This window comes from Nyctereutes procyonoides, unplaced genomic scaffold (genome assembly GCF_905146905.1).
Source record: "Nyctereutes procyonoides isolate TBG_1078 unplaced genomic scaffold, NYPRO_anot_genome, whole genome shotgun sequence".
Lineage (NCBI taxonomy): Eukaryota > Metazoa > Chordata > Mammalia > Carnivora > Canidae > Nyctereutes > Nyctereutes procyonoides.
Window position 1 is genome coordinate 15790432 of NW_026575145.1, and position 21039 is coordinate 15811470.

The window sequence follows — 21039 nt, forward strand, 5'->3', positions numbered from 1 at the left end:
TGGAGCTGGACCTCTTAGGTTCACAGTCGTAATGGCAAGGTGTTAACCAGACAACATATTAAGGCTGAGAGGTTTACCAAGGATTTCTTTTGATCCACTGGAAAAAAAAAATCATTATAAAGACAACTCCATTTACCTCCATAACTTTATCTTTCAGTCTTTAACACCCAAGACTTCAGCCATTTAAATATTTTATCTACAACAGAAATGGACTAAACTACCATCTACCAAAAGCAGAGCAAACACAAGTGTTTATTCAACACTGTTCTTTCTGTCTTTTAGTTGATGATGGGGCTGCCGAAAAGGAAACCCTGCCAGAGTTTGGAGAGGGAAAGGACACAGGAGGACTTGTGCCTGGGAAATCTTTGGTTTTTGCAACATTGGAATTGTGTGTATGCATTTTAGTTAGACAGCTTCCAGAACTAAATCCTAAATTGACGGGTAGCCCAGGAGTAAAAGCTACAAAGCCACAGGTGCTGTCTGAGGATGGAAGTAGATTGGTGTCAGCTGCGTTAGTTATCCTCTCTGAACTTCCTGCAGTGTGCTCTCCTGAAGGTATGCTATGGTATTTGATTGATTTTCTTGCCCTGGAGAAAGAGAAATGGTTTTAATAAATAAAGCAGACAATGGTTGCCAGTCCCTTTCTCATTAAATTAATGCTGACTCAAAGGTTTGGTGGGTAATGTTTTTAATCCTCTAAGATTAACACTGCATTCTAGTAATTTGTTTTACTAAAAGGGTGAAGGCAGAGAGCATGCACTATCAACGGATAATGCTCTTTTTTGGTTGACAGTTTTTTTAACCTGTCAGTGGCACTGATTTAGCTCTTGGGCATTTTTTGGTACAAAATGCCCAATGGACTTTCCCTATCTTGGTAATGACAAGATTGTCCTCAGTTTGGAACCAAGGCCATACTTCTAAGAGCATTTAAGGTTCCATAGGGCTTTGCTAGTCACTAGCTCTTCCTTATTCCTTTTGTGTGAGTCTAACCTACAAGCCTTCATGCTTATCCCTATTGTCCATGGTGTTACTTGATCTGAAGTGGCCCATCCCTTCTCCCCTTTTAAAATTTTGCCTTCCTTTGAAGTTCATCTCGATGCCTATGTCATCTGTAAATTCTTTCCTAAAAATTCTAGGTCGTAAAGTTTTGTTATTTCATGTGTGTATGCATATATGTGTATGTATGATGTTGCTTCTACATATAGATAGGTTTTATGCATCATATAGAGGCATTATCTGTAATTTGTTGTTACATATCAAAAAGATAAACATATATGCAAACGTGTCTTGTTTCCAATGAAATACTGTATCCCTTAGGAAATTTAGTATGTAATAGGCACTCAGTACTTAATAGAATTCTTTTTTTTCTTAATAGATTTCTTAATTGATAAGCATATTTTTGCTTAAATATGCAGCGTATGTGCCACCCTACTTTTAACATCATTTTCAGCTTTGATTTGAATTAAAACTTGTATTCCTTATTCTCACATACTGCCTTGCACCAAAATGGCAGAAAAAGTGACTAGCAGAAGATTTGGGATAAAAATACACTAGAAGAGTTTTGCTGAGTAACCTCTGGGAACATTAAATTTATCATTTTAGTTTTAGTCTCTTCCATTTTAAACATAACTGACTTTTCAACTCCTTAATGACCATGAAATTTTTAATAATTTGTACTGAGTGCTACAAATTCCTTAGAAAATGAATTTATTATGAAATAAATTCAAGTGGATAATAGGTGATGGTTGTACAACATTGTACACTCTAAAATTGTTAAAATTGTGAATTTTGTGTTGCCCATATATTATCACACTAAAAAATAAAAATAAATTCACCATATGTGAGCTACCAAATAAGACACCAAAAGATACAAAAAATACTGTGACATAATTTAAATAACATTTTCAATTATAATCAAAACTTGATGCAGTCTTAAAAATCTTAATGCTACCTAAATTATCTTAACAGTTGTAATCCTTTCTGAAAAATGTCTTAAAAGCTAGAAATCTTGGACATTGTCTTATTCATTGATGATTTCATTTTTGGAACTATATACATAGACTGAAACACAGAGTATTTTTAAAAATGTATCTTACAGGAAGCATCTCAATTCTCCCTACTATATTATACCTTACAATTGGGGTCCTCAGAGAAACTGCTGTGAAGTTACCTGGAGGCCAGTTACCTTCAACTGTTGCAGCTTCCCTACAGGCTCTGAAAGGAATATTGTCTTCTCCCATGGCCAGAGCAGAAAAGAGTCACAGTGCTTGGACTGACCTCCTCCGTAGTGCTTTAACAACAATACTTGATTGTTGGGATCCAGGTAATTAAGTCTGTTTAGAAACAGTTGTTTAGTTTATCATAAAAAGCAAGAGAGATTTCTTTTGAGAATAAGCTATTAAATTATGTTTGGCATTCTTACCTAGAGGGGCCCATACTCACTGTGTATGTGTTCAGAGAATATGTATAAAGTAGATAGAAACATCATTGTTCTCATTTTAGTATCTTTACTATTTAATGCAATTAAATGTTGGCAGCCTGTATATTAAGTTGACAGTGAGAGACCTTCAAATGTAATTTTAATTTACAAATATAATATGATCCATAACTAGTTGACAGAAACTTTTAATACAGTATACTTAAAAGTGTGTAAGTTCTGCATTGTAAATCTAAAATAGGAATGATCAAGTTTATATCCTCATTCTACCACTTACCAGCTAACTGACTAGCCAAGTTACTCAACTTCCCTGAGCCTTAGTTTTCTCATTAACAAAATAAAGGTATTATGTTGCAGGAAATTGTTAGAGCACTAACATAATATATGGAAAGCATTTCATTTATTATCTGGTATATATCAATAAATTATAGCCAGTATGTGTTCAGTATCCATTGAATTTTGTTTGCTATTATTGTTGTATAGCTTTCATTTTCAACATAAGTAATGGTAATTGTCATTAGTCCTGTAATAAGGCCTTAGATAGGGCGCCTGGGTGGCTCAGTGGTTGAGCATCTGCCTTTTTTTTTTTTTAAATATTTTATTTATTTGTTTGTAAGAGACACACAGAGAGAGGCAGAGACACAGGCAGAGGGAGAAGCAGGTCCCATGCAGGGAGCCCGACGTGGGACTCGATCCCAGGTCTCCAGGATCATGCCCTGGGCTGAAGGCAGGGCTAAACCACTGAGCCACCTGGGCTGCCCGAGCATCTGCCTTTGACTCGGATCGTGATCCTGGGGTCCTGGGATCAAGTCCCACATCAGGCTCCCTGCAGGGAGCCTGGTTCTCCCTCTGCCTATGGTCTCTGCTTCTCTCTCTGCCTCTCTCTGTGTGTCTCTCATGAATAAATAAATAAAATCTTAAAAAAAAAAAAAAGCCCGTAGACATATAGAGTATCCCCACTTTCCTTGTTCTGTTTATAAATGTCATATTTCACCAGATTCTCTTTCATATGATATAAAGGTTTCAGTTGAATTCAGCATTTATTGACCATCTAATTTGTGCCCAAAGTTGAGAGTCTGGTGGAATCTGGTACCTATAAATTGTTGTATGATTGTGCCCAATCTTAATTTGTGCCCAAAGTTGAGAGTCTGGTGGAATCTTGTACCTATAAATTGTTGTATGATTAATATGTATGATGAATACCATAAAGTACTCCTTGATGGCAACAGTAATGTCTTAATTATCACTGCATTTCTAAATATAGTAAAAAAGAAACTGATAAAAAATGAGAGTAATCTGCTCTGTTTGAGCAAATCAGGCAGAGTGTAGCAGGCTTCTCTGGAAGCTCTGACTGAGATGGAGCTTGGGGAACAAGCGGTTTATTAAGAAACACCTGTAAAGGGAGTAGGGGAAAGTAATACTGGGCAAAAGACAAAGCCGGGCTCCAATGCACACCCCCAGTAATTGGGAGCTTTGCAGATTGCCCATTCGAATGTTGCACATAGGATAGAAAAGGCTTGTATTTTATCCTCAGATGTGGGCTACCCCAAGAAGGATGTGATCTCAGTCAAGGCAACTCTAGCTAAGGCCATACTAGGGAGCTAACTGACCATACTCCCCATGGCTGTGCAGCACCTTCCCCCATGAAGGGGATCTCAGTGGTAAAGCTCTTTACCACAAGAAGCTTCTCAGAAGAGTCAATTTCTTACAGAATTAGCATCTTACACATGGACATCATAGATATGGGTTCTAGACACAACATTGTGATCACATGCCTGTAGACCTAAATAGTATGGTACATTTGGGGGCAGCAAGCAAAGAATTTGGGGTTAAAGGAAGAGGAGGAGGGTAATGAATAGTGATTAGTGAAGAGATGAAGTTGGATGGTACATGGAACCAGATTGTGGAAGGTTTGCATGGCTTGTAATTTGGATTGCTTTTAATATGCATGTGAAATCACTAAAGGGTTTTAAGAAGGGGAGTAAGTGATAGGGTTTACATTTCTGAAGGATCACTGTGGCAGCTATAGACAACAGGATTCTTAGAGGTAAAATAGAGTAAGGATAAAGAGTAGAATAATGAAAAATAAAATGTTAGCATGTATTAACAGAATTTACCGATAGTTTGGTTTAGAATTTGAAAGGGAAAAAAAATAGAAATTGAAAGGGTACATTGAGCACTCATAATGCCATTCCAAAGTAAACATTTTCAGGGGTATGTAATGAGTAGTGTTTGCTCCTATCGGATAATCAAGTGGAACATAATATGTAGAGGTCTGGAGTTCAAGAAAGTAATACAAGCTAGAGATGATTTCAGATCACCAAAGTTGAGTTTATGGAACAAGATGGGAGGAAATTCAGGAGAACGCAGTCACAGAAGCCAAAGAAAAGTTTTAATGGTGAGAGCATGGTGAACAGTGTAAAGGAATTTTTTTTTTTAAGATGAGACTCTTGCAACTGAGGAAGACACAAAGAGATGGAAAAATATTCCATGCTCATGGATTGCAAGAATTAATATTGTGAAAATATCAATGCTACCCAGGGCAATTTACACATTCAATGCAATCCCTATCAAAATACCATGGACTTTCTTCAGAGAGTTGGAACACAAATCATCTTAAGATTTGTGTGGAATCAGAAAAGACCCCAAATAGCCAGGAGAATATTGAAAAAGAAAACCAGAGCCGGGGACATCACAATGCCAGATTTCAGGTTGTACTGCAAAGCTGTGATCATTAAGACAGTGTGGTACTGGCACAAAAACAGACACATAGATCAATGGGACAGAACAGAGAATCCAGAAGTGGACCCTCAACTTTATGGTCAACTAATATTTGATAAAGGAGGAAAGACTATCCACTGGAAGAAAGGCAGTCTCTTCAATAAATGGTGCTGGGAAAATTGGACAGCCACGTGCAAAAGAATGAAACTAGACCATTCTCTTACATCATACACAAAGATAAACTCAAAAGAGATGAGACAAGAATCCATCAAAATCCTAGAGGAGAACACAGGCATCTAAATGTGAGACAAGAATCCATCAAAATCCTAGAGGAGAACACAGGCAACACCCTTTTTGAACTTGGCCACAGCAACTTCTTGCAAGATACATCTATGAAGGCAAGGGAAACAAAAGCAAAAATGAACTATTGGGATTTAAGATAAAAAAGCTTCTACATAGCAAAAGAAACAGTCAACAAAACTAAAACCTACAACAACCTCCAGAATGGGAGAAGGTATTTGCAAATGACCTATCAGATAAAGGGCTAGTATCCAAAATCTGTAGAGAACCTATTAAAATCAACAGCAAAGAAAACAATCATGAAATGGGCAAAAAAACATGAACAGAAATCTCACAGAGGAAGACATAGACATGGCCAACAAGCATATGAGAAAATGCTCCGCATCACTGGCCATTAGGGAAATACAAATCAAAACCACAATGAGATACCACTTCACACCAGTGAGAATGGGGAAAATTAACAAGGCAGGAAACAACAAATGTTGGAGAGGATGTGGAGAAAGGGGAACCCTCTTGCACTGTTGGTGGGAATGTGAACTGGTGCAGCCACTCTGGAAAACTGTGGAGGTTCCTCAAAGAGTTAAAAATAGACCTGGCCTGCAACCCAGCAATTGCACTGCTGGGGATTTACCCCAAAGATACAGTTGCAGCGAAACAGTGGGACACCTGCACCCCGATGTTTATAGCAGCAGCAATGTCCACAATAGCCAAACTGTGGAAGGAGCCTCGGTGTCCATCGAAAGATGAATGGATAAAGAAGATGTGGTCTGTGTATGCAATGGAATATTCCTCAGCCATTAGAAATGACAAATACCCACCATTGGCTTTGATGTGGATGGACCTGGAGGGTATTATGCTGAGTGAAGTAAGTCAATCGGAGAAGGACAAACATTATATGGTCTCATTCATTTGGGGAATATAAAAAAGAGTGAAAGGGAATAAAGGAGAAAGGAGAGAAAATGAGTGAGAAATATCAGAGAGGGTGACAAACATGAGAGACACTTAACTCTGGAAACGAGCAAGGGGTGGTGGAAGGGGAGGTGGGCAGGGGGACGGGGTGACTGAGTGATGAGCACTGAGGGGGGCATTTGACGGGAAGAACACTGGGTGTTATATGTTGGCAAATCGAACTCCAATTAAAAAAAAATACCAAAAAAAAAAAATGATGAGACACTTGCATGAATTTGTGCTTAGGGGGGAAAAAAAGAAGGTAGAGATGAGAAGGGAGTTGGAAATACCAGGGAGGGAAGCAATGTCTCCTCCTAAGCTGGAGGAAATAAAATTCATAGTACATTTAGAAGTATTAACCTCTGCCAATGGGAGGGACATATAGGAGGTAAAAATGAGAAGTAACAGATTTAAGTTTTATTATAATGAGAGTTACACTGAACTTGCCTCTTCCATCACACACATCACAAATATGGTTTTTTTTTTTTGTTTTTTTACAAATATGTTTTTTTTTTTGTCATTTATCAGAGAATGAGATTAGGACTGTGAGGTTTTAGACTAGCTACTGAGAAATTAAAGCAGGAGCTGATGATCACAGGTAAACCATTTTCTGTGTAGCAAATTGCCCAAAAACTTAGTGGTTTAAAACATTTATTATCTGATAGTTTATGGGTCGGAAATTTGGAGCAGCATAGGTGGGTGGTTCTCACTCATGAGGTTATTGTTAAGATGCTGGCCAGAGCTGCAGCTAGAATATCCATTTCCAAGATGACTCACTCATGGCTGTTAGTCTCTTGCTGGCTATTAGCAGAAGGCTTCACTTTCTTATCAAAGAGACCTCTCCATAGGGCTAATGCTAAGGGAGACTTGAATTTATGCTAGGTAAAAGAGGATGGAAATAAGGGAGTTTGGGGAGGAGGAGGGGAAGTAGTGAATTTTAGAAGAAATGGGAAGAACCCAGGTGAGCTGTATATTACTGAAAATAAAAAGACATTTTTACTAAACAGACTGTGTTGTAATTTCAAGTTGTCATGAATGACTGAATATAACAACTGTATGGGAAGCAGTATAGCATCATGATTAACAGTATGCCCTCTGGAATCAAACTGTCCACCTTATTAATTGTGTAACGTGGGCAAATGACTAAATTTCTGTTCCTCGGGCTCTCATCCATAAAATGGAAGAAATAAAAATACCCATCTTATGGTGCTGTTATGTGGATTAACTATTTAATATATATAAGGTAGTTATAATCTGTCATCATTTTAAATGCTGATCCATGTACCTTTTTTACCCTCTCAGGTGTCAGTTAAGATATTAATCTCCTCAAGGCTTGTATGTTTGTATGTATGTATGTTTATTTACTTATTTGGAGCACCTGGGTGGCTTAGTGAGGCATCCAATTCTTGATCTCTCAGCTCAGGTCTTGATCTCAGGGTTGTGAGTTCAAGCCCCCACATTGGGCTCCATGCTGTGTATGAAGCCTACTCAAAAAAAAATTTTATGCATGTATGTAAGTAAATAAGCAAGTAATCTCTGCCCCCAGTGTGGGGCTTGAATTCAAGATCTTGATATCAAGGGTCAAAGGCTCTACTGACTGAGCCAGCCAGGAGCCCCAACTTTATCTTTTAATGTTTTTTTAATATTCATAGACCTTGTGACTAACAAAATTATTTACTTCCTGTTGTACCGTGTATTTTCTCTGTAAATTATATTTTCAGTGCCAAAAAGAATGCTGTTTCTTAAATATTTGTTGAATGAATGTTAGCAAAGCTATAATCTTTCCCTGTGTATCATTTCTTCATAAGTAGTAATCCATTCCTATGGATTTTGCTTTTCAAATAACATTGAGTTTTCATAGCAGGTTCACTAAAATATTAAATGAGATTAGGAAGATAAATATAGGAGAAAATGAAGGAAAATTATACCTAATAGAAAATTCCTTCAAAATGATTGTGGCCTATGCAGTATTTTTTTTTTTCAAGAAAAAAATGTTAAGAAATGGTATATATAGCAAAGCAATAAAGTATTTTCACTTGACACTGTATTATCAAAATATAAATACTTTAATCTTAATGAAGAAAAATCAGCTGTACATGCATTTCTGATTTGTTTCTCAACAAAAATATTACAATAGCTAACACGTGTTGAGCATATGTGCAACATGCTGTTTAAATGCCTTATATGAATAACTCATTTAATCCTCATAACTTTAGAAATGTTAATATTTCCATTTTATAAATGAGAAAACTAAAAATGGGGTTAGATGTCCAAGGTCATACAACTAGTAAATGTATACCTGTGAAGAATATAATTACTTTAGTACTTTTTGGCTCTAGAATTACTTAAAAAGTACATTTTAAAACCTACAATCTCTGCCAGGATTCTTAAAATCAGTCCATTAGTGTTTATTGTCTGTAACTGTTGTGAAATTATTGAAATTATTGCTGTCAGACTAGAGGCATCTTCACACAGATACATAAAACAATAAATATGGCAATCTTGGGATGTTTCTCATAGATCATTTCTCTTTAGTAGATGGAACACATCAAGAACTTGATGAAATCAGTCTTCTTACTGCTATCACAGTATTTATTTTGTCTACCAGTCCAGAAGTTACTACCATCCCATGCCTTCAGAAGCGCTGTATTGAGAAATTTAAGGCTACTCTTGAGATAAAAGATCCTGTGGTAAGTGTCTTTAGTATAGAGATGTTTGTAATAGGAATATGTTTAGGCTTTTGTAAAACTTTTCCTTGTGATTTTACTGGCTCCAACAAGAAGTACCAGACTAAATTTTTTATTTTTAGGTTTGGAGCAATTCCTATTCTTGGGATAACAAAGCCAAATTACAACAGTCTTATTCTTTGGCCTCAAGAATAGAGCACAGTTGGAGAAAGAGAAAGGAAATGTTTAAAAAAAATTGAAATGGCATCTTAAAATTGATATATCACTAGAACTTACAAGGAACATTTAGTAACATACTTTTTTTTAAGATTTTATTCATTTCTTTATTTGTTTTAGAGAGAAAGAGAAATCCTGCATGCACCCCTTAGTAAGATATTTTGTAGCTTATTATAATAGATTTCCTAAAAAAGGATTTCACCTGTCTTCAAGAATATGATATAAAATAATGGGACTCATCCCAGAAAAGTACACACAAGTTATCTCATTTCTTTATGACCCCTTCATTCGCTAAATTAACATCCTGCTCCTTTATGCACTACAGAATGAGTTTATGGCCCAAATTCCTTGACTCCTAAAGTAAAAGAACCAAATTTTCTCTCAGAAAAAAATAATCATTCAAATATCATCACAGTGGGGGCAGTCTGACAGATTCAGTTGATTAAGTGTCTGCCTTCAGCTCAGGTCATGATCTCAGGGTCATGAGAGCAAGTTCTACATCAGGCTCCCTGCTTAGCAGGGAGTCTGCTTCTTCCCACTCCCTCTCCTGTGTGATGACACAAAATTAATATGGTCCAGACATGATTCCTTAAAACCTGAAGACCAGGCCATTTGAACATCAGATATATGTGATTTTTATCTAGAATGTTTTCTGAAATCCCAAAAATATTTTTCAAGTTTTCATGTTTGGTTTTGGTTTTTTATATTATAGAGGGGGATATGAGAAGGCAAATGGGAAGTAGAAAAAAAGGAAGAGTTGACCACCAGTTATCCTACCCTATCTTGCCCACGTGCCTCTATTCTCACTCCAGACTGCACAGCCATTGTTAGCATGCAAGTTTGAGTACCTGTGTTAAGAAACAAAATTCAGCTGAGTAAATTTTAAGTATTTTACTGTTTTATTCAACATTTCACAAATTGAGCAGCATCCCATCTGACAGACAGAAAAGAGCTTTGAAGAGCTATACAAAATGAAAGATTTATAGACAGAAGGGGACAGGACAAGGAAGTTACTAGCATAGTATGGATTGTTTCGGGCAAAGTCACCTTCCTTTGGGAAACAGCAGGGGTCTGTTGTGCAGATTGCCTCACTAATTGACCAGGTAATTCCAGATTGACTATAACTAAGTTAGGTTTTAAGTCTTGGTTTGGTCACATGGGCTTTAGCACAGGTAACTCCATTTGGCCTGCTGTCTCTTTTTTTAACAATCTCCCCCCTTTTGATCATACTCTCACCTTTTTTGGTCAAAGTTGAAAACATTAGTGCCCCTTCCAGCAACCATTGAAGTTCTTGCAGTTTTTGCTGATCTTCTGTATGGTATTCATAAGTTACTTTAAGGTTCACATTTTTTAAATTGGTCATTCTTTTTGTTCCGTTTCTGACGTTCCAGTCTTTTGCAGGTCGTTTGCATGGTGGTTAGCAGCTACAAACATGCATTTAAAACATTTGAGGAGAACAGGACACTATGGAGATGATTATTATGATTAGCATAAGCAGGATAATTTCTAATGTCTGGAGTGCACTTTGCAGCCACAGCCTCCAAGACCCAAACCAATTAAAATCTGTTAAATCAAAGGAAGACCCTGCTGCAGGAATCAATATACAAAAATAATTTTATAGGGTCTTTTCCATGAGTCTCACTTTTGCAAAAGAATCAGAGTAAAATATGACTGTACATGACAGAAGACTTAAAAATGTCCATGGTTAAAGCTCTGAGGAGAGTTCATTATAATGGAACTAACATGAAAATTTGGTATTACCTTATTTTAAGGTAATAATAAGAATTATCACTAATAACATTATACAAGGACATGTCAGATTTCCAGGAATTTCACATATTTCTGTAACATTTATAACCTATATTTACAGAAATACAACATAAAGGCAGCTTAGTATTACTTCCTTTTGAGAATTCTTCCCACATAATTTAATATCAAATAAGCCTAGTTAGTTTAACAGCTCTGGTTTTATAAGGAGCAAAAATAATTCTTTTGTGATTTTCCAGGAGCCATATGAAAAATCCCAAAGTTGGTTCTGGGTCAGAAAGATTTCATTTAGGGACACCTGGGTGGCTCAGTCAGCTGGACATCTGCCTTCAGCTCAGGGTCGTGGTCCTGAGGCCAAACCCTAGCCAAATGTCTAGCTCCCCGCTCTGTGGGGAGCCTGCTTCTCCCTCTCCTGCTGCAGCTCCCCATGCTTGTGCTAATTTGTTCTCTCTGTCAAATGAATAAAATCTTAAAAAAAAAAAAAAGAAAAAGACTTAATTTAGAATTAGATTTGGGGGAATTTGTCAGTATCAAAAGGTTGTCAAACATTTCATCATATAGTAGGATTATAGATCACTATGAAACAATACTTCATTATCAATTTAATCAGAAGAACAGTTAAAAATTTCATGGGCAGTACAGCAAGTTACATAGTTTAAAGAACAAACAGACAAAACTTAGTTCTTTTAATAGAGAAGATTCAGTTTTCCTGAGTAATCAAAGACTTGATAAAGACAACATGAAACAGGAAATTATTTTGATAAAATATAGAATCTTTATTTTTTAGGCAGATTATTTTAAAAGGCAGAGAAAAACCTTTTATAATCTCTTAACAAGAGCAGACCAATAATCAAGAAAACTTGTCATTTTAACAGAGAAAGTCAAAATCTAAGTTTGTACCAGTGTATTTTTTTATATTAAGGCTCATTTTTTTAAACAGATTTATTCTAATCTTAGGTGGCTTGACCCTGCATAAAATTCCCTTAGCAAAATCCCTTTCCACAAACCTATAACTTTCTTTTGTACTTTCGGATTTTGTCCTGTTTTTCCTCTTTCCCATATCTGAAATAACCAGGTAGCTCAAGCTACAACGGTTTAACCACTTGAGAAAAAAAATACTTTCTTTTCCCTCAACAAAATTGCATCTGAAGTCCTCATTCTCTCTTTTTCTGAAACACACATCCTACTTTACTAGGATACAAAGATGATTCTGTTATCCATCAATGGATTACACTCACTAACTCAAGAAACAAATGGTTAAGCCCTGGCATGCTGCTTAGGCCAACTGCTCCATTCCTAGGAATCCCAAGAGAACTGGACAAAGCAAAAGCATAGCTCCTGGCTAAGTTTGTCAACACTGTTACCAAACACAGGTAAACTAACTGCAAGAGAAGCTAATCACTCAAAAGACAAGGGTTTGGAAAAGAGAAAGGGAGAGCTTTATATTGGGCACCAGCTTCCAGGCGAGGTAGCTCAAGCTACAGCTGACCTCTCTGCCAACAAAATGGACACCTAGAATTTTATAGGGAGAGGTTTGAGGGATACATGTAAAAGCAGGCAGCACTGATCATGGGAGGGGATTGGTATGTGTGCAGCAAGTGATCATGGGAGGGAAAGGCATGGGATGTGGTCTTCGTTGCTATTGGGGCTTTTCTGGCCTGGTAATTGGAATATTCAGGTCATTGCAAAACATCTTCCATCAGTGCCTCAAGAAAGTACGGTAAGAAATAAGAACAATGGGTTTCAGTTAGAGCATGAGTTAAGCAATCTTGTCTATTTCTGGTCTTAACTGTTGGAGCCTATAGTTGAGCTAGAGGGCCTGCTGACAAATACTTCCAGTAGTTTAATTACGTACATGAAAAACTTTTTAACTCTTAGAAACCTTAATTTTTATGCTGCATGGGTGGCTCAGTTGGTTAAGCAGCTGCCTTCAGCTCAAGTCACGATCTCAGAGTCCTGGGATAGAGCCCGGCATCTGTCTCCCTGCTCAACAGAGTCTGCTTTTCCCTCTGCCAATCTCCTCACTTGTGCACGTGCACACGTGCTTGTTCTCTCTCAAATAAATGAATAAAATCTTTTTAGATTTAATTTCTTTTTTAAAAAAATTTATTGATTTTTAAGATTTCACTTATTTATTTGAGAGACCGCAGGAAAAGGGGAGGAGGGCAGAGGGTAAGTGGGCAGATTCCCCATGGAGCAAGGAGCCCCCAACAGGGCCCAATTCCAGGACCCTGGATTAGGGTCTGAGCCAAAGTCAGACACTTAACTGACTGAGTCAACTAGGTGCCCCTTATTTATCTGAGATAGAGAGAGAGAGAAAATACATGCGGTGGGGTGGGGTGATAGAGGCATAGTCTCAAGCAGACTCTACATCAAGTGCGAAGCCTCAACCAGGGCTCAATCCCATGACCCTGAGATCATGACCTGAGCTGAAACCAAGAGTTGGGCCCTCAACCGACTCTGCCAGCCAGGTGCCCCAGAAACTTTAATTGCTAATGGAAAACTAAGTGAACTTGAGATTGACAAATTTATGAATACATTTTATAATTTCCAAAAAATATAATCTTCCTCAGTAAATATTTGGTGGGGAACCATATATGTTTACTAAATTTCTTGGTAATAAACCAAAAACAGATAAACCTATGTTCAGTAATTAATGTTTCAGTTTTTTATTTTATTTGGAAATGATACAGATATTCATTGAATATCCATCTTTCAACTTACCTCAGTATAATTTTAAGGTTCCAAGTTCCTAAAAATATTTTTAGAAACTATTTTTAAGTAGACATACAGATGTAGGCAGGCCAGGTCTGAGGACCCAGAGTGATCCTGCAGGACCCACCCTAAGAAGGTCTTTGGCCTTGCACAGGATGGAAATCAAACACAAGCCAAAAGGAAGAATGAGCAGTGTTTATTGAAGACATAGAGCAGATACACAAATCATCTGGGAGACTCAGAAAGGAAAAGGAGCATGAGTCTTTGTCCTTGCAAGGGGATCAGGAGTTTTATTGAGGATGGTAGGCAGTCTGTTGTATGTGTCCTCTCACACATCCAGGAATTGATCAAACAAGGATTGAATGATTAGGTATCTTCCTTAAGTTAATTATGCCTTAGAGCCAAGCATCTTTGGCATCAAGGTGTTTGGAATCAGTGATGTTGGAAAACATTCATGACATTTTTGACGGCCCTCCCTGGTCACTCCTTAGATGTTCTCAAGCAAAGAGCTTTTATTTTAAATTTGAGCCATAGCATAGGTATGATATGGAAAACTTACCAGTTGATTAAAGAGCAGTTGGACCCAAATTGTGTTTCTGCCAGCTGAGATAAGGTTACCTGCTCAGCTGGCTAAAGTTTTCTTTACTAACATTTGTGGAGAAGACATTTAAGATTTGTCTTTTAAGTTTTTATTTAAATTCCAGTTAACATACGGTGTTATATTAGCTTCAGGTGTACAGTATACTCAGCAATTCTATACACTGCTCAGTGCTCATCAAGACGAGTGTATTCTTTTTTTAATTTTTTATTTATTTATTTATGATAGTCACAGAGAGAGAGAGAGAGAGAGAGAGAGAGAGGCAGAGACATAGGCAGAGGGAGAAGCAGGCTCCATGCAACGGGAGCCTGACGTGGGATTCGATCCCGGGTCTCCAGGATCGCGCCCTGGGCCAAAGGCAGGCGCCAAACTGCTGCGCCACCCAGGGATTCCCAAGACGAGTGTATTCTTTAGTCAGCTTCATCTATTTCACCCACTCTCCCATCCACCTCCCCTCTGGTAACCATCGGTTTGTTCTCTCTAGTTAGGAGCCTGTTCCTTGATTTCCCTCCCTGTTTTTTTCCCCCTTTGCTTGTTTTATTTCTTAAATTCTACATATGAGTGAAATCATATGGTATTGTCTCTCTCTAACTTATTTTGCCCAGCATAATACTCTAGCTCTTCTATCCTGTCAAATGGCAAGATTTCATTCTTTTTTATGGCTGAATAATATTCCATTATATAGTAGTTTTGTTTTTTGTTTTTTAAGTAGGCTCCACTCCCAGCATGGAGCCCAAGGTGCCCCTTATTTATTTGAGACTTGAATTCACAACCCTGAGATGAAGACCTGAGCTGAGATCAAGTTGGATTCTTAACCTGCTGAGCCACACAAGCACCCCTCTCATTTAAAAAACAAAAAAAAAGGCCTCTTCTCCCTTTTTTCCCTTCAGTTTGAGGAATCAGGAATGGTCTAGATAAGAGTTCCCAGAGAATGCCTGGTAAATCATTTATATCTCAAAGGTACAGGAAAGAGAATGCAAGATCCTCCAGAAAGGACTTTTGTTCCCTTTGACCTGAATTTTTAACAATGCTTAATAAGCATTTCGAGATAAAAAGGGTACGTTTTGGGATTGGTAAAAAGGATAGATGGATTTTAAATTGTTTCTGGAACCTCATTTCTGTTTTTGCAAAAACTTGTAAAATGAGGACAATTGCTTTGAACTCCTCAAATAATTGATTTGCACCTTAAAAGACTTCATAGGCTGATCCACCTATACAACTGCATTATCTTCAGTTTGCTTCTTTATATATAGGAGATCATCAACTAAGATGGAAATCAAGAGATTGCTATGGTTTTCGATTTAGTTTAAGGAAGAAAAAAAAAGTTCCATCAGGCTCTGAAAATCTGCTTCTAGTTTGGCCAATTTTTTTTTTTTTAAGATTTTATTTATTTATTCATGAGAGACAGAGAGGCAGAGACACAGGCAGAGGGAGAAGCAGGCTCCATGCAGGGAGCCTGATGTGGGACTCCATCCCAGGTCTCCAGGATCACACCCTGGGCGGAAGGTGGCGCTAAACCATTAAGCCACCCGGGCTGCCCCCCAACTTTTTTTTTTTTTTTAAGATTTTTTATTTATTTATGTCAGACACAGAGAGAGAGGCAGAAACACAGAGGGAGAAGCAGGCTCTGTGCAGGGAGCCCAACGTGGGACTTGATCCCCAGTCTCCAGGATCACGCCCCTGGGCAGAAAGCAGCACTAAACCGCTGGGCCACCGGGGTTGCCCTGTCCCCCAACTTTTGACCATAAATTTACCTTAAAAAAAGAAAGGTTCTTTTGAACCTTTTCTGTGTCAGCTTTTAGCCAGGACAAATAGTAAATATTCCTGGCCATACTGACCAGCCAACCCCTTGAACTCAAGAGGCATCCTCAAAGAGGATGGAAAAGAGGTTTTATTTCCCTTAATCTACTAGTTACTATAGACAGACAGATCTGGGAGGTGGACTCTGGTAAGGATTGTCATCCTTAGCTGGCTTCTACCAGTTTCCCTGGGATGCCATGTGCAGTCCCGAGTGGGATTTACACAGAGAGTGTAGCTCCAGTATCTACCAGAATTTGGTGAGGTTTTCCATTAGTTTTAATTTTAGTTTCCCTTGTCTGTTTAAAGAATAATAGTAGTGTACCAGAAATTCCCTCAGAACCTCTTCAGCTCTGGGAGGGACTGGAGGCCTTCGTTCCAAGATAGATATGGAGGCATTCGATTGGGGTTGAAGGATTTACACAAAACCTTTGAGAACAATCTTTTTTCCAATATCCCAGTTAATTAGAAATGAGACATCACAGGGCACCTGAGTGGCCCAACCAGTTAAGCATCTGCCTTCAGCTCAGGTCGTGATCCTAGGATCTGGGATCAAGCCCCACATTGGGCTCCTTGCTCAGCAGGGAGTCTGCTTCTCCCTCTCCCTCTGCCATTTCCTGTCCCCTCCTCCCCCCACCGCTTGTGCTCTGGCTCTCTCTATATCTGTCAAATAAATAAAATCTTAAAAGAAATGAGACACCAGTTTCTGGGCCACGTTTTGATGATGGGCCTAGAAGGCTGCAGTGCAGGAGGTGTTGTTTTAGATACCTTTTGTGTCTAATTTTTTATTTGCTTTTTGCAAGAAACTTTCAGTGGAGCTATTTTGGAATCTTAAAGCCTTTTGGAAACTTCTGCATAACAATTAAAATAGGTATCCCATTCTCTTTGATTTGGAAACTCTTGCTTTTAAGTACACTTCTTAAATGACCTTGTCTAATTGGCACTTTCTCCATAATGGCTGTTGCCTTTAGTAAGATTTTGCCATTCTTAAAGGTCTTTATAGCTAGAAAGACCATAATCTTTAGACATAAAATAAGCAGTATGGCAAAAGGTGGGTTGTTCAACTTTTTTTGGAATTTAAGGATCCCATTTCTTTAAATCTTTGGGTCTCTCAGAGCCAAACTAATACCTAAGAGGGATGTGTTGCTTTGTGGGGATTGTATGGTGTTTTAAAGTGTACTTGGTGGTTACCCACCAACCTCAAGAAAATTTCTGTGCAACAAAGTTAGAATAAAGAATATTCTATAATGGGGTTAGAATATAGAATATTCTATAATGGGGTTAGAATAACATCCATTCTGTGACCAATTTATCCTATACAGCAGTCTTATTTCATGTGCACATCAACATACCAGAAACGACCAAAGAGATGTTACTGCAGACTGGCCTGTAGAGGCCTTGTGTGCAACACCAGCATTTCTCAATGTGGAAGCGGGGTCTGGGGAAAAAACTGAACCAGCAGACCACAACAAATGGGGACTGCAGACTGGGATTCCATACAAATGGAGAACTGCAGATGGAACCAACAGTCCATATCTGTGTTTCTCCTTCCCCCACCACACCCCCCACACCAAAGCCTTCAGAGGTTTCCTTTGGATCCCATCACTATCACCAAATCTGTCAAGGAACAGAATTCAACTGAGTAAATTTTAAAGATTTTATTGGCTTCATTCAGTGATTCACAAATTGGGAAGCAACCAACATACCAAATAGAAAAATTTATAGACAGAACGAGGGACGAGGAAGTTACTAGCAAAGAGTGGATTGTTTCAGCCAAAGCTACATCCCTTAGGGGGCTAGCAGGGGTCTATCAGGCAGATTACCTCATAGTGCTGACCAGGTAATTCCAGATTGACTGGTTTAAGATTCCAGTCTTGGGAGAGGTTGAAACTGTAATTAAGTCAGGTATTGAATCTTGGTTTGGTAACATGGGCTTTGCCCAGGTGACTCCATTTTTGGGGGGGCTGTTGTCCCTCTTAACACCTGTTAGCACTTGGACTTCCAAAATTAAATTAGAAATAAATTTAAATGCCTTTTTAAGAGACTTTTCTCAAGAAAAACGTTTCAGTTCACAATTTTTATTTCCTTTTTTTAAAATTTAGATTGCAATCTGCATGTTAATATAAATTTATGTTTACAGTTTATACTATTTTGTCTCTTATCTGATTAGGTACAAATCAAGACCTATCAGCTACTACTTTCCATTTTTCAGTATCCAAATCCAGCTGTTTCTTACCCATACATATACTCTTTAGTATCCTCTATTGTGGAAAAGCTACAGGAAATAGACAAGAGAAAGCCTGAAGACACTGCTGAGCTTCAGATCTTTCAAGAAGGCATAAAGGTCTTGCAAGCACTGGTGGCCATTGCCGAAGAACAACACCGTAAGTGTCAGCATTAAATTCATACTAAAATAAGAATCTGTCCCAGATCAGAAGTTTAATGTTATTCTAAATGTAAAACATTCAGTTGGTCACTCAACATTATATTTCTGCATTCTTTGAAAGGCAGGTGTTAATTCCAAGTATTGATATTATGTAGTATTAATTTGAGAGGAGAAATTAGAAGGATCCTTTTTCCACTTCAGTAGGAAAAAATGTGTACAGATAAGTGAGTTTACAACTTTATGTAATAAATATCTGCACCCTTTAACCCAGGATTTACATCATTTATTTACTTGCCAGGTTCTCAGCTGGTGGCCTGTCTTCTGCCCATCCTCATTTCCTTCCTTTTGGATGATAATGATCTGGGATCTGCAACTTCTATAATGAAAAATTTACATGACTTCGCTTTGCAAAATCTCATGCAGATTGGGCCTCAGTATTCATCAGTTTTTAAAAATATAATGGCTTCTTCTCCAGCCCTGAAAGCCCGCCTTGAGGCTGCTATCAAGGGCAATCAGGAAAGTGTAAAAATCAAGATACCAACATCTAAACATACTAAGAACCCTGGAAAGAATACAAGCATCCAATTAAAGACCAACTTCCTCTGATTATTTTTTTTAATAGTAAGCATCTTAAAATACTTGATCATTTCCTTTTCTTAGGGGACAATGTGACATTTTAGACACAAGTGCACTTGAAGGTCTGGTTGATTGTCTTCAATAGCTGTGACTTTTTGAACTAATATCAAACCTAACATTTTTTGTGAATTTTTTTTCAATTTAATAAAACTACAAAGCTCTTGCCAGGAATTTCAAGAAAGTGCTAAAGAATTGAACATATTAAACAATCCACTGCTTTAGAAATGAAATGGATTTCTTCTGACAGTCCATACATACATGGTATCCTTAATACTTTAGTAAATATAGATTTGACTCTAGTATAAATTATCTGCATTTATATTGTATCCCAATTGCTAAAATTCTGCCTTATTCAGTAATTAAACGTTCTTGGATTTCTCAAACAACATAAATGATTGGAAAGATATTTGAAAATATCCACTATATAGTAGTACAAGTTAATTAATTATAGCCCTACAGTGTGACTTAAGATCTGGTGTCTATAAACATCATGGCTTTTTAACCACCTTTTGGTTTGATTTGTATTGGGTTCGCAAAATGGAAATTTTACTTATTTTAAATAGAATAGGGCATCTCCACTTCAATTTCTCAAATGGATTTTCTGTTATCTCTGTTCTTGACAATTTTATTTTCATTTATAACAGACATTCATATTAATAAGTTTAATATAGATTAGTATCTACACTTAGGTCAACTATAGGTTTATATAAAACAACAAATTGAGATCATCGACAGAATGCAAGTACTTTTTTTATCATGAAACATATTTTAATATAGGAAAAATCTAATGATAGAGTCATATTGGTTGAAAAAATATTTTTTAACTGTTGGTAATCACTGACTCTCCTTCCACTTCAGTGTTATATGTAGGAATCAAGCACTATGTCACATCATAGCATTTCCCTGTTAAGAGTGATAGGGACATGGTCAGAATTGAGAAAACACTTTGAGTCAAGCAGGAACAATGTGATGTACTCTATTTTATTATATTTGTATATAAATACTCTTGTAAATTGTTCAGAATGAAAACACTTGACAAAAATCTAACACTACAATCTTTTTAATTCACATAAATAAAGCTAATTTTCTTTATCATTCTTGTATTTGAGATTATTTTGCCCACAAAAGATGGCTGGTTAGTCTCACAGACTCCAGAAAATCAATTCCATGGAGCAATAATATCTCTTCTCTGTAACTTGGCATTTTTCTCAGAGGAGCCTTTTCATTGGAGCATTCTTTGCAGTGTTTTGGATTCTCTGTCTTCCTAATTGACTCTGCTAATCTGAGTATACATTTCTTACTATTTCCTTCACTTGAATGCCCTTCTCTCTATTGTGTCTGGCTGACTCCCATTCCTTGTAGGCTTGGTTTAAATGTCACTTCCCCTTGTTAATTCTCCTTAACACTTCTTACCCTTTTACACCAAGCACATTTAACTGCTTCCTCACCTGTGTCCCTGGAGTACTTTACATGTTCTTCTATGCATGGTACATCACATTTCATTTTATTATCTCCCTTTTAGACCACCTTCTCAAGGGAGGAATTTTTTCTTGTAACTGCCTTTGTGGCATCAACTAGATACCTAATTACTATTGAAACTAATACAGGATGGATGTGAGCTCAGAAATCTACTCCTTTTTCAAGACAAATGCTAGACTGAGCTGTTCTTACGATACAACTTACTACTTTGATTTTTTAGTTCTTTTGTCCATTTGTTTCATTTAGTTCATCCTTAAACATTAGACTTCTTCTCATGATTTAGTGATACAGTTTCCTGAATTGTTTCAGTTAAAGGTGTTATATGAATGTCAGTAGTTATGAAAAAATATGT

The 21039-nt window shown here is 37.4% G+C and overlaps 1 protein-coding gene across 4 annotated transcripts in view; it reads left to right on the forward strand.

Moving 5' to 3' along the window:
• The window catches only part of HEATR5A (HEAT repeat containing 5A), a 109787-nt gene extending 89482 nt beyond the window's left edge, over positions 1–20305 (forward strand). For 2 of the 4 annotated variants that reach the window (XM_055309209.1, XM_055309210.1), the window contains exons 32-36: positions 283–555; positions 2099–2323; positions 8927–9096; positions 18357–18570; positions 18871–20305. In XM_055309209.1, coding sequence (XP_055165184.1) covers positions 283–555; positions 2099–2323; positions 8927–9096; positions 18357–18570; positions 18871–19178 — 1190 coding nt within the window. In that variant the 3' untranslated portion in view covers positions 19179–20305. The remainder of the gene's footprint in view (positions 1–282; positions 556–2098; positions 2324–8926; positions 9097–18356; positions 18571–18870) is intronic. The other 2 variants (XM_055309211.1, XM_055309212.1) reach the window with 2 other exon arrangements.
• Positions 20306–21039: the final 734 nt, after the last annotated feature.